The 14184-nt window shown below is 39.1% G+C and overlaps 1 protein-coding gene across 3 annotated transcripts in view; it reads right to left on the reverse strand.

Annotated features, from left to right (window-relative positions):
* The window catches only part of GCH1 (GTP cyclohydrolase 1), a 51897-nt gene that overhangs the window by 17797 nt on the left and 19916 nt on the right, over window positions 1-14184 (reverse strand). For all 3 annotated transcript variants that reach the window (XM_029238305.1, XM_029238303.1, XM_029238304.1), the window contains exon 2: window positions 8089-8198. In XM_029238305.1, the coding sequence (XP_029094138.1) occupies window positions 8089-8198 (110 nt within the window). The remainder of the gene's footprint in view (window positions 1-8088; window positions 8199-14184) is intronic.

A 14184-nucleotide genomic window follows, 5' to 3' on the forward strand; every position in this document is an offset into this window, starting at 1 on the left:
TAAGTTGAACACAGGTATACCCTGTATCCCTGTACATCCACTCCTAGGTATATTCCAATGGAAATGCATGCAAGAGGAGGATCAAGGTGGCGGAGCAGAAGGACGTACAGCTCATCTCCCCCAACAGGCACATCAAAAATCCATCTACACCTGGAACAATTCATGCAGAAAACCAACTGGAAACTGGCAGATTTCTTGTAACTTTGGTTATATAAGAAAGTTCTCTGTGTAACCAGGTAGGATGAGAAAAAAAAAAAAAAGGCATCAGGACAGGACCAGTGCCCCTGGGAGGGATCTGTGAAGGAGGGAAGGTCCACAGGGGCAGGCCCAAGCCCTGAGGGGCCCCCTTGCCTGCTGGGAGGTTTGCTGGAATAGACAGAAGGGCTAGAGGGGCCTGGACTCTGCTTGCAAGGAGTGAGCAAGCCGGCTGGCCAGCAATCGAGAGAGAGGGCACTGCTGGCTTCCACCTGGCCACACTTCCAGTCCAAAACGCTTGCCAGGGCTGGGAGGGGTTGCTGCTAGTACACACAGGGCTTAGGCACTGAATCCCGGATGGACAAGTCCTGAGAGAGGACCCAGCCTAGCTGCAAAGAGATAGCCCAGAGGGCCTGGGGTGTGGTCTGGGCCAAAACTCAAAAGTCCACTGTCAGCATTCACACGGTAGGGGCAGTCCAGCCATGGCAGACTTGGTCAGCACACACACTGGGTGGCACCACAGAAACGTCTTGGGTGGACAGCCTCTGGGGAGGAGTAAACAGTGGCTCACTACCTGCCAGAAGCACTCCAGGTCCGCCCACCCCACACTACAGCTCGGTGCCAGATCTGGGGCAGATAGGTCCTGGAAGAGGTCCACCACAGAGGCAGCCCAGGTCCCAGGCAGCAGCACAAGCACCTGGATTCCTGCAGTCATCACACCCTGGCCCCCTGCACCAGCCCACTCCACATCACAGCCTAGAGCTAGGCCTGGGATGAACACAACGGAGAAAGGGTCATGGCCTCGGGCTACTGCTGAGCAGAGGTGTGGACGCCTGTGTGGGCGGTGCCTGGGTTCACTGTGACCATGTGGACTTCACCTGCTTCAGCAGCCACATGCTTTGAGACAGGGCATGCATTCAAGGAACATGGAGCCTTACTGAACCTGACCCTCTGGGCTTCTGCTCCAACAACTGGGGAGCACACCCCACCCCGTGTGTGACAGCCACAGAGCAAAGAGGAGGCCCCCACCCGACATCCAGCTCAGGCTCTGGACATGCCACCAATCACATCCGCTATCAGGAGGATGACGGCCAATACACTTTGAGGAAAGACGTGGCTGGCATGCATACCAAAAACAGCCCTTGCATCAAAAATACTGGACTCACACAGTCTACGCAGGGACACTCCCACATTAAAACACCCCTTCAGGACCACAGTAGATTAACTTTATGAATTTAGGAGAAACAGTTAAGTAAAATGAAAAGGCAGAGGAACTATTCCCAATTAAAAGGACAAGAGAAATCCCCTGAAAGAACTAATAATGAAACAGGCCAACTAGACCCCAAGTTTAAAATATAGGTAATAAAAATGCTAAAGGATTATAGATAGAAATGCAGATCACTATAATGGAACTAGAAACTATAGAGGAACCAATCAAAATTAGGTAACTCAATTCCCAAGATAAAAAACAATCTAGAAGCAATAAAACAGAACAAATAAGTGATCTGAGAGATAGAATAATGGAAATCATCCAATCAGAACAGCAGATGGAAAGACAAACAAAAAAAAAGAAAGCACCATATGAGAACTATGGGATAATAAAAAGGGTGCCAACCAACTCGTAACGGGTTTCAGATGGAGAAAAGAGAGAAGATCAAAAATGTATCAGAAATTATGGCTTAAAACTTTCCATACCTAAAGAATGAAATACATTCAGGTACAGGAAGGATAGAGGGTTCCAAACAAGATGAACACAAACAGACCCAGACCAAGATATATCATAATTAAAGTGGCAAAAGTTAATGTAAGGATTCTAAAGGCAGCAAGAGAAAAACGGTCAGTTACAAGGGAACCCCCATAAGGCTAGCAGCAGATTTCTCTGCAGAAACTTTGCACGCCAGAAGGGAGTGGCATGATATATTCAAAGTCCTGAAAGGGAAAACCCTGCAACTCTACCCAGCAAGAATATAATTTAGAATAGGAGAGAGAAAGAATTTCTCGGACAAGCAAAAACTAAAAGAATTCAGCAATACTAAACCTACCCTTAAAGAAATATTGAAAGGTTTTCTCTCTCTAAATAGCAGAGAAGCAAGAATCTATAGGGGGACTTCCCTGGTTAAGAATCCACCTGCCAGTGCAGGGGACACGGATTCGAGCCCTGGTCTGGGAAAAATCCCACATGCTGCGGAGCAGCTAAGCCCGTGCGTCACAACTACTGAGCCTGTGCTCTAGAGCCCATGAACCACAACTACTGAAGCCTGTGCGCCTAGAGCCCGTGCTCTGCAACAAAGAGAAGCCACCGCAATGAGAACCCCGTGCACTGCAACAAGGAGTAGCCCCCGCTCACCGCAACTAGAGAAAGCCTGTGTGCAGCAATGAAGACCCAATGCAGCCAAAATTAAATTAATTTTAAAAAATGTTCTCAATTAAAAAAAAAAAGAATCTATAGGATAGGGAAAAATCACAATAGGAAAAGCAAACTATATGGAACTTCCCTGGTGGTCCAGTGGTTAAGAATCCGCCTTCCAATGCAAGGGATGTGGGTTCGATCCCTGGTCAGGGAACTAAGATCCCACATGCCACAGGGCAACTGAGCCCATGCACCACAACTAATGAGCCTGTGTGCTGCAGCTACAGAGCCTATGCGCTCTGGAGACTGTGTGCCACAACTACAGAGAAGCCCAAGCACCACAATGAAAGATCCCACATGCTACAACTAACACCTGATGCAGCCAAAAATAAAATATATTTACTCATTAACATATATGCACCCATTTTGGAATACCTAAATATATAAAAATACTAACAAAGGGAGAAAGTGACAGGAAAACAATAATAGTAGGAGACTTTTAACACCTCACTGACATCAATGTATAGATCCTCCAGACAGAAAATCAATAAGGCAACAGAGGTCCTAAAATGACACTAGACCAGTTGGCCTTAACTGATATCTATTAGAAAAAAAATTCTTTTCAAGCACACATGGAACATTCCCTAGAATAGACCATATACTAGGTCATAAAACAAACCTCAACAAATTTAAGAGGACAGAAATTATTTCAAGCATCTTTTTTGACCACAATGATATGACATGAGAAATCAACCACAAAGAAAAACAGGAAAAAACAACAACAAAAAAACACATGGAGACTAAATAATATGCTACTAAAAACCCAATAGGTCAATGATGAAATCAAAGAAGAAATCAGAAAATACCTTGTGACAAACAACAATAAAAACACGACCTTACAAAAATCTATGGAATGCAGCAAAAGCAGTTCTAAGAGAGAAGTTCATAGCAATACAGGATTTCCTCAAATAAGAAAAATCTCAAACAACCTAACCTATCACCTAAAGAATTAGAAAAAGAAGAACAAACAAAACCCAAAGTAGGCAGAAGGAAGGAAATCATAAAGATCAGAAAATAAATAAATAAAATAGAGATTTTTTTTAAAATAGAAAAGATCAATAAAACCAAGAGCTGGTTTTTTGAAAAGATAAAAGAGACAAACTTCTAGCCAGGCTCACCAAGAAGAAAAGAGAGAGGACCCAAATATACAAGAAGTGAAAGAGGAGAAATAACAACCAATACTGCAGAAATACCAAAAATAAAAAATAAAAAAAACATAAGACGATACTATAAACAGTTGTATACCAACAAATTGGACAACTGGAAGAAAAGAACAAGTTTCTAGAAACCAATGGCCTGCCAAAACTGAGTCAAGAAGAAAGACAATTTGAACAGACCAATTACTAGAAGTGAAACAGAATCTGTAATAAAAAAATTTAAAAACAAAACCTCCCTGCAAACAAAAGTCCAGGACTTGATGGCTTCACTGGGGAAATTCTACCAAACATACAAAGAACTTACACCTATCCTTCCCAAACTATTCCAAAAGACTGAAGAGGACGAAACACTCTCAAATTCATTCTAGGAAGCCACCATCACCCTAATACCAAAACCAAAGACACTACAAATAAAAGAAAATTACAGGCTAATATCTTTGATGAATATAGATGCAAAAATCCTCAACAAAATGTTGGCAAACTGAATCCAATAATACATAAAAAGGATCATACACCATGATCAAGTTGGATTCATTCCAGAGTTGCAAGGATGGTTCAACATACAAATCAATGTGATACACCACGTTAAGAAAAGGAAAGACAAAAACCACATGATTATCTCAATAGATGCAGAAAAATTATTTGATAAAATTCAACATCCACTCATGACAAAAACTCTCACCAAAGTGGATATAGAGGGAACATATCTCAACATAATAAAAGCCATTTACGACAAACCCACAGCCAATATAATACTCAACAGTGTAAAGCTTAAAGCCTTCCTATTAAATTCAGGAACAAGACAATGATGCCCACTCTCACCACTCCTATTCAACATAGTATTGGAAGTCCGAGCCACAGCAATCAGATAGGAAAAAAAGAAGGTACCCAAATTGGAAGTAAAGAGGTAAACTGTCACTATTTTCAGATGACACAGTTCTCTATATAGAGAACCCTAATGACTCCACACAAAAACTATCAGAATAAAAGAAATCAGCAAGGTAGCAGGATACAAGACTAATATACAGAAACCTGTTGCATTTATTTACACTAACAATGAAATATCAGAAAGAGAAAGTTTAAAAATTCTGTTTAAAATCACATCCAATTAAAAAAAAAAACCTAGGAATAAATTTAACCAAGGAGGTGAAAGACCTATAGGCTAAAAACTATAAAACATTGATAAACTAAGTAAATTGAAGATGATTCAAAGAAATGGAAAGATATCTCATCCTCTTGGATTAGAAGAATTTATATTGTTAAAATGGCCATACTACTCCACAAGCAATCTACAGATTTAATGCAATCCCTATCAAAATACCCATGACATTTTCCACAGAACTGGAACAAGTAATACTAAAATTTATATGGAGCCACAAAAGACATAGAATTGCCAAAGCAATCCTGAGGGAAAAGAGCAAAGCTGGAGGCATAACTCTCCCAGACTTCAGACAATACTACAAAGCTACAGTAATCAAAACAGCATAGTATTGGCACAAAAACAGACACAAAGGTCAATGGAACAGGATAGAAAGCCCAGAAATAAACCCATGTACTTATGGTCAATTAATCTATGACAAAGGAGGCAAGAATATACAATGGAGAAAAGACAATCTCTTCAAAAAGTGGTGTTGGGAAAGCTGGACAGCTACATGTATATCAACGAAATTAGAACACTCCCTCACACTGTACACAAAAATAAACTCAAAATAGTTTAAAGACCTAAATATAAGACACAACACCATAAAACTCCTAGAAGAGAACATAGGCAAAACATTCCCTGACATAAGTCATAGCAATATTTTCTTAGATCAGTCTCCCAATGCAAAAGAAATGAAAGCAAAAATAAACAAATGGGACTTAATCAAACTTACAAGCATTTGCACAGCAAAGAATACCATCGACAAAACAAAAAGACAACCTACCTAATGGGAGAAAATGTTTGCAAACGATGTGACCGACAAGGGGTTAATATCCAAAATATACAAGCAAGTCATACAACTCAATACTGAGAAAAGAAACCCAATCAAAAAATGGGCAGAAGGTCTAAACAGACGTTTCTCCAAAGAAGACACACAGATGGCTAACGGGCACATGAACAATGTTCAACATATTATTAGAGAAATGCAAATCAAAACCACAATGAGGTATCACTTCACATTGATCAGAATGACCATCATCAAAAAGTCTACAAATAATAAACGCTGGAGAGGGTGTGGGGAAAAGGGAACCCTCTTACATTGTTGGTGGGAATGTAAATTGGTGCAACCACTATGGAGGTTCCTTCAAAAACTAGAGTTACCATATGATCCAGCAGTCCCACTCCTGGACATATATCCAGAAAAGATTAAAACTCTAACTCAAAAAAATACATGCACCACAATGTTCAGAGCAGCACTATTTACAATAGCCAAGACACAGAAACAACCCAAGTGTCTATCAACAGACAATTGGTTTAAGAAGATATGGTATATGTATACAATGGACTATGACTCAGCCATAAAAAAGAATAAAGTATTGCCATTTGCAGCAACGTGGGGTGACCTAGAGAATACAATACTAAGTGAAGTAAGTCAGACAGAGAGAGACAAGTATCATATGATATCACTTATATGTGGAACCTTAAAAATAATACACATGAATGTATAGACAAAACAGAAACAGACTAATAGACATAGAAGACAAACTTATGGTTACCAAAGGGGAAAGGGATAAATTAGGATACAAGCTACTATACATAAAATACATAGGTAATAAGGATTTATTGTATAGCACAGGGAACTATATTCTATATCTTATAATAATCTAGAATGGAAAATAACCTGAAAAAAAAATACACACACACACACACACACACACACACACACACACATACAGCTGAATCACTTTACTGTACACCTGAGGCTAATACAATATTGTAAATCAACTAAAATTTAAAAATAAATTAGTGAGTTCCCTGGTGGCCTAGTGATTAGGATTCTGGGCTTTCACTGCCGTGGCCCAGGTTCAATCCCTGGTCAGGGAACTGAGATCCCACATGCTGTGTGGCTCGGTAAATAAATAAATAATAAATAAATAAATTCTTTCAGAAAATTAAAAAATAAATAAAAATTTAAAAAAGAAATATATGCATCTGTGCACCAAAAGAATGCTGATAGCAGTATTGTTTGCAATAGCCAAAAACAAAAAAAACACCACCAACAACAACCAAAAAACCCAAACAGAGAGAGAGAGAGAGGAAACAATACAAATGTCCTCCAAGAACAGAATAAATTGTGGTATGTTTGTACAATGGAATTATATATAGCAATGAAAATATAATGACAGGCAATAACATAACATCAATGACTCTTTCAATATGGAACAAAAGAAGCTAAACACAAAAGAGTATATTCTGTAGACCCCACCTATTTATATATAGTAATTGAAAAACCAGCAAAACTAATCAATCTATAATGTTACAAATCCATATACTGGTTACCTGTGGGGACAAGATGGGTTAGGGATTAACAAGGGGCACAAGGTGAGCTTCTAGGACACTGATAATGTTCTAGTTCTTGATCTGTGAGGTAGTAGGAAGTACCCTAATGATTTGTGCATTTTTCTACGTTTCACTTCTATAAAAAATGAAAAAATACTTTAACAAAAAAATATGAAGCAAATGTTAACACATTAAATTTAGGTGATGGGTGTTCAGATATTCATACCACTATTTCCTGTAAGTCTTCCATTTGAAAATTATTAATAAAAAGTCAAAATAAAATAAAATTATATGGGGGGAGGGAAGAGAAAAGGACAACTCTAGGTAACCCACATGTTCTCAAAAGTATGTTTAACTACAGCAAACTAGATAACATTATCTAGCTCACAGATTCATTTTTCCTAAAATAGAAAGGGTTGGAAACAAATTAAACCCACTAATACTATAACCTCTGCCACAAGACATTCTGCAATCATTACTGCTCATGTCATATTATACAAAAGTATATCTTGGATCAAGTCAAAATAAAGGGCAAAGGTTTTCAGAGCCTGCAGCAGCTACCTAAAAAAAAAAAAAAGATGGTCTTTAATCTCATTATTTTAACCTATTAACATGGTATTTACTGTGAAATGCTTGCCCAGAGGGCCTTCTGCTACTTTGTTTTTATTTTGTTAATTTCCAGCTATTAGATTAGTAGGGTTGATAAAGAGTAAATGTTTATGTGTAATTCTAAATATCTGGGATATTAGGAATTAGCAGGTGACAATTTAAAATATAATTATCCTAACTTTAAAACTGTCATTGTGCTTTTAAACACTGTTAGGAGACAACATAGAAAAACTTACCTTTCCAACAAACGGAACTAGATGATGTTCACACATGGAAAACATGTCTATGTCCTTCACAATCACCATCTCATCGTGATCTTCATCAAATATAGCATCATTTAGGACATCTGAAATCAGAGGCTTGCTTTAGTAACGTTTCCAATTTTATAGTAAGATAAAGAATAGAAAAGCTAACACCCTGTAGGTACATGTAAATTGACAGTCAACATAAGAATGTTAATCCTAACTAAAATATTAATGGCATGCAAATTAAAACTAGTTATTTTTCTCCCACCACATTAGCAAAGTCTTTTTCTTTAAATGGTGGGGAAAATCCTTATGATGTCGTATTACATAAAAAATGCAGGATTACCAATGTATTTGTAGCATAGGAGAGGAAGGGAAAAAGAGGGAGGGAAGAAAGGAGATAGATTATGCAAAACAAAAGAGTGGGTATTTCTGGTGATAGGAATGGTCTACTTTCACTTCCTTCCTTACATTTTCCTGTACCTAACACTTTCTCTATAACAAATGTGTAGAAAACTATATCTGAGAAAAAACCAATTCTTACCTCTCTGATTGCTGAAGCTAGATCCAGATACCCATAAACTTGACCTCTGTTATTACCACCCCAAATAATTTTCTATTCTTATAAAATTTTCTAGTTATTGTATGCAAGCATCAGACTCGTTCTAAACAGTTGCCTTCCTCCTCCCTTCCTAAGGAAATCAATTCTATAGTTTTTATGTGTGTGCCTGTCCAGGTTGGCTTTGGGTGATGAACAGTGTCTTGTTTAACCTGTGGACTCTGTCATATAAGGCCAGGCTTACAACAGACATTTAGAAACAAAAACTTTATTTTTAAAAACTGCACTCATATCTGAACAGCTTGGCAGACTAGATACATTCAAGTCATCTAGGTATGTGATTTCAAGGATTTGGGGATACCCAATCTACACAGTATGAGACAGAAGGGAGGAGATGAACAGAGCTTTGTAGCCACATACTGCTATTTCCCCTTGGAAAGGCAGGCTGCTGAGTGAGTCACAGGGAAGATGTGCAAATGTCCACCCACACAGCCTGACCTTCAGTGGCTCCGTTGCTACCAGAAGAGAGGCTCACAGATATTGAGTTATCATTTAACCACAGTTGTCATCCCCCGATTTAGGCTATTCAGAGACATATTTGACTGTGTAATACAGCAGTTATTAGTGTGGTAAACAAAAGTGAACATGTGGGGTTTGGACACAGAGATAAACATGACACCCTGGTTAAGAGAGGCTAAAAAAATCCAGGGAGGAAAAGGCTCAGGGCCATTCTTTAAGTAAATACTCCTCCAAAAGCAGTTTTCTCTTCTGAATACTCTGTCCTAACCTTCAGTCCTATTTTTATAAGAAGTCCAAAAATAGATCCTCAGTGCTCCCCAAAGTACCTTGGAGTTCTCCATGATTTTAATGTAATGTTACTGCCATGCATAGCTGACTAAATAAAATCTTTAGTCACACAAGGAATCTTCCTGAAAGTAAAAACAAAAAAATTTTTCTTAAAGAACAAAAGAGAATTGTCAAATATAGGAAGTGTTCATTTGTTTTCTCTGGCAAAAAATGAGAGCATCCCCATTCTAAGCTCCGACAACAACCATATGGCACATGTTAAATGCTGGCCCTCAAGTTAGGCTTATGTTAGCATCTGGCTCCATTGCTAACTGCAGAACCTTGGGCAAGGCACTCTGTGCCTCAACCTTCTCAGCTATAAAATGGGCATGAAAAAAGTATCTACTTCAGAGAGGTATCCTGAGGATTAAATGAGATAATCCACTTGTGTTTAGAAATATGCAGGTGGGGTATGCGATAGATAATATTATTACTATTACTATAATTAAGATTAAGAGAGTTGCTAAGCTATGTTCCCATGCACATTGATGTACACCAGAATTTAAAAAGCAATAATTTGCTTCTAAGGAACAGACTGCAGAAAAGGAAAAGTAATAAATTTACTATGGAGAAACCTGGCAGACACTACTTTAATCAAATAATTAAGGTTAACTTTACCAGTAATAAGACATACTGATATCATGTAGCTCCTGACATAAGACCATGAGAAGGGCACATCACCTCTGTGGAATTCTTCCCCAAAATCTGTAACTGCAGTCTAATCACCACACAAACTGAGGGACATTCTACAAAATATCTAAAGAAGAACTCTTTTTAAAAAGACATGGAGGGAATTTCCTGGTGGTCCAGCGACTAGGACTCCGCATTCTCACGGCTGTGGGCCTGGGTTCAATCCCCGGTCGGGGAGCTCAGATCCCACAGGCCACGCGGCGTGGCCAAAAAAATAAATAAATAATTTAAAAATAGACATGGAAAGACTAAGGAACTGTCCACGCTAGAGGAGACTAAAGACACATGACAAGTAAAAGCAACAGAAAAACTAAAATCCAAATAAAGCCTGTAGTTTCGTTCATAGTGTTGATGATTGCACCATGGCCATGGGAGATGTTAGCATTAGAGGAAGCTTGGGAAAGGGTATATAGAGAATCTCTCTTACTATTTTTATCATTATTCTGTAAGTCTAAAATTATTTCAGAATAAAAACTTCTAAAAAACACAACAGAGGGACTTCCCTGGTGGCGCAGTGGTTAAGAATCCGCCTGCCATGGGCTTCCCTGGTGGCGCAGTGGTTGAGAGTCCGCCTGCCGATATAGGGGACACGGGTTCATGCCCCGGTCCGGGAAGATCCCACATGCCGCAGAGCGGTTGGGCCCGTGAGCCATGGCCGCTGAGCCTGCGCGTCCGGAGCCTGTGCTCCGCAACGGGAGAGGCCACAACAGTGAGAGGCCCGCGTACCACACACACAAAAAAGAATCCGCCTGTCAATGTGGGGGACACGGGTTCAAGCCCTGGTCCAGGAGGATCCCACGTGCCACGGAGCAACTAAGCCCGTGCGCCACAACTACTGAGCCTGCGCTCTAGAGCCCACGAGCCACAACTACTGAAGCCCGTGCACCTAGAGCCCATGCTCCACAACAAGAGAAGCCACCACAATGAGAAGCCCGCACAGCGCAACAAAGAGTAGCCCCCGCTCGCCGCAACTAGAGAAAGCCTGTGCACAGCAACAAAGACCCAATGCAGCCAATAAATAAATAAATTTTTTAAAAATTAATTAATTAAAAAAAAACACACAACAGAACAATGCCCATCAACTGGAATATATAAGCAATGGAGCACTACTCAGCAATAAGATGGGATAAAATAATGATTCATGTACTAAGATGGTTGAACCTCCAAAGAATTATACTAAGTAAAAGAAGTCAAAGACCGGCACACACAAAAAACTATGTGAGATTCTAGGAAAAGCAAATATAGTGATAGAAAGCAGACAGAAAGTTTACCAGAGACCACAGAGGACTGGCTGCAAAAAGATATGAAGACATTTTTTTTTTGGTTGATGGAAACCATATAAACCTTCGTTGTACTGGTGGCTATGAGTTTGTCAAAATTAAAATTGTGCACATAAAGTTGGTAAATTTTATTGAATATAACTTACACCTTAATAGAGCTAACTTTTAAAAAAAACTGTGGCATAAGGGACTTCCCTGGCAGTCCAGTGGTTAAGACTCCACACTTCCACTGCCAGGGCCACTGGTTCTATCCCTGGTTGGAGAAGTAAGATCCTGTGTGCCGTGCAGTGTGGCCAAAAAATAAAAAAAAAACAAGAAAAGTTTAAAAGCTGTGGTATATTATGAAATCTTTTGTGTAAAAGTCGAAAGGAGATACGAACATATACACACATATATATGCTTATCTTCAAAAGGAAACACTAGAAGAATAAATCTAAAAGCAAATAAAAATGATTACCCATAAAAGACTAAAAGAACAGGCAAAAAGCGATATGATAAAATGAGACATCTTTGAATAAAATTTGTTACATAATTTTGACTTTGAAATCATGTAAATGTTTTACATACTCAAAACTAAACTAAAAAGAAAACAACTAGCGACCCCATACGTTGTGATGCTTTGTGCGATAATGGAGCATTGATGCTTTGCCTCTATCCTATTTCATTAAAATGGATCCAGACTATAAACTTGACCCAGCCTAATCATTTTTCTTCAGTAATGAAGTCTCGCTGCTATATTTATTTATGTTTTGCTCCAACGTATCTGAAAGCTACCATCTGTGGCTAATAAGAACAAAACACTATCATGGATTGTTTTAATTTCCTGTCTGTTATCAGCAGCAAGGAGGTAACCCTGGAAACAAGGATTTATGGTATTCTATTTCCCACTGTTGGTCATAACCAACAAAAGAAACCAAAGCCACCTCCAAAAGTTGAAGGCCTATCTATAACAACACCACACACAAAAAGTATAAAAGTATACCTTTCTCATGTCATTAATGACTAAGCAATGACAACAAACAACCCTGCTGAGCAGCCACCCATCAAGCATTTTGTCCCTTCCTGAAAGTGCATTAAGGCAGGCCCACGAATGACCCAAAGTATTTAAGCACCCTCTGAAGCAGAAGTTCTGACTCCCCCAGTGAGCTTGTTAAAACACAAATCCCTGGACCCCACCCCCAGAGCATCCGATTTAGGAGGTTTGGGTGAGCCTGATAATTTGCATTTTTAACAAGTTTCCAGAAGATGCTAATGCTCCTGGGTCTGGGAACCACACTTTGAGAGCCGCTGTTTTGAGGTATTCCATGTTCTGTGCTGCCACATAGAATCTTTACATCTTGAAAATGCTCCTACTGATACATCATATATATTAAGGAACACAGACCTGTTTCTGCTGGGGTAAAAGGAAACTCCTAGGGGAAATTCCACACAAAAGGAAAATTATATCTAAGGAACTTTCTTTTGCATGAGTGTTAACAGTAATTAGCACTACCCTGGATGTTTTGTGATCAGCACCAAAAATTAGAGATCTCTGAGGAAGTCAGAATTGCACAGATGATCCATCTTCCTGGAGGACCGCATTTAGACAATGGAAGAAGACCTGGAATGCTGAACATGTGTCCATCCTAAGGGACAGGAAAGGGAGAATGGGGTCTGCTTACTGGTCTTCGAATTAAGAGAGAACAAGACGCAGAGAGTGAGACCTAACAAGGCATCAGGCCCCTTCGCTCTTGGCTGGAATTAAATCAACTCAAGGGGCTAACAAAGATAAGCCCACCTGATTTAGTGGAGAAAGATCTGAATCACTGGCCCAAACCCTCTAACATTAGAGCTGCCTCAACCAGCATAGAGTACTTACTTCATTGTACTTCCTGGTACCACTTATCTGTGTTGATTTCTCCCAACCTTGGAGATAAGTGTTGTAGCTGAAGGCTTTGGAGTTTCCACACAATACCCTACGCACCATGCACAGAGCCAGAGCTAAACAGAGATCTTCCATTTTATCTAATTAATATCTCAGTCTTTACCCTGTGATTTACTTCCTTGAACTAGAAGACTCCAAAGAAACTCATGTGGCCAAGGGAACATAGGAATTCTCATTGCAACATTACTGGTAATAACAAATATTAGGAATTTAAATGTGCATCAGAAGAACAATTATACATCTTACTTAGAAAAGCACTAAAACCATTAACTAAGGTATCTCTTCCTTGTGAGTAGCAGTAACCTTCGACCAAGATGTGTGCTTGATTATCCTTTGTCAAAATCACATATGTACTGCCCTCCCCGCTTACCGCTTCAGAACAGTTCTCAAAGTTCTCTGAGAGACTGTCTCTCAGGTTATAATCCTCAGGTTGGCTCAAATAAAATTTTCCATTTCTTACTTAGATTGACTATTGATTAATTTTTTTCATTGACAAGAGTATGTCCATTTAAATGAAGTAGAAACAATACTACCTGTTGTTTGTGGACACACACATAAAATGAAAGTAAAAACAAAGGCATGAGAGTAAGAGATCAAATTCAGAATAGTGGTTAACTCTGCACAGGGAGGCTAGCAGGATCAGAAAGAGATAACTATGAGCTTTATCTGTATTTTTTAAAGCAATTATAGCAAAATATTAAGGTTTGCTAAAATTGGATGAATGTTGGCTAAATTAGTTCTTTATACCTTTTCTTGTATATTTGGGATATTTCATTAATAAAAAAAAA

Source organism: Monodon monoceros, unplaced genomic scaffold (genome assembly GCF_005190385.1).
Source record: "Monodon monoceros isolate NGI ecotype Baffin Bay Population unplaced genomic scaffold, NGI_Narwhal_1 Super_Scaffold_21, whole genome shotgun sequence".
NCBI lineage: Eukaryota > Metazoa > Chordata > Mammalia > Artiodactyla > Monodontidae > Monodon > Monodon monoceros.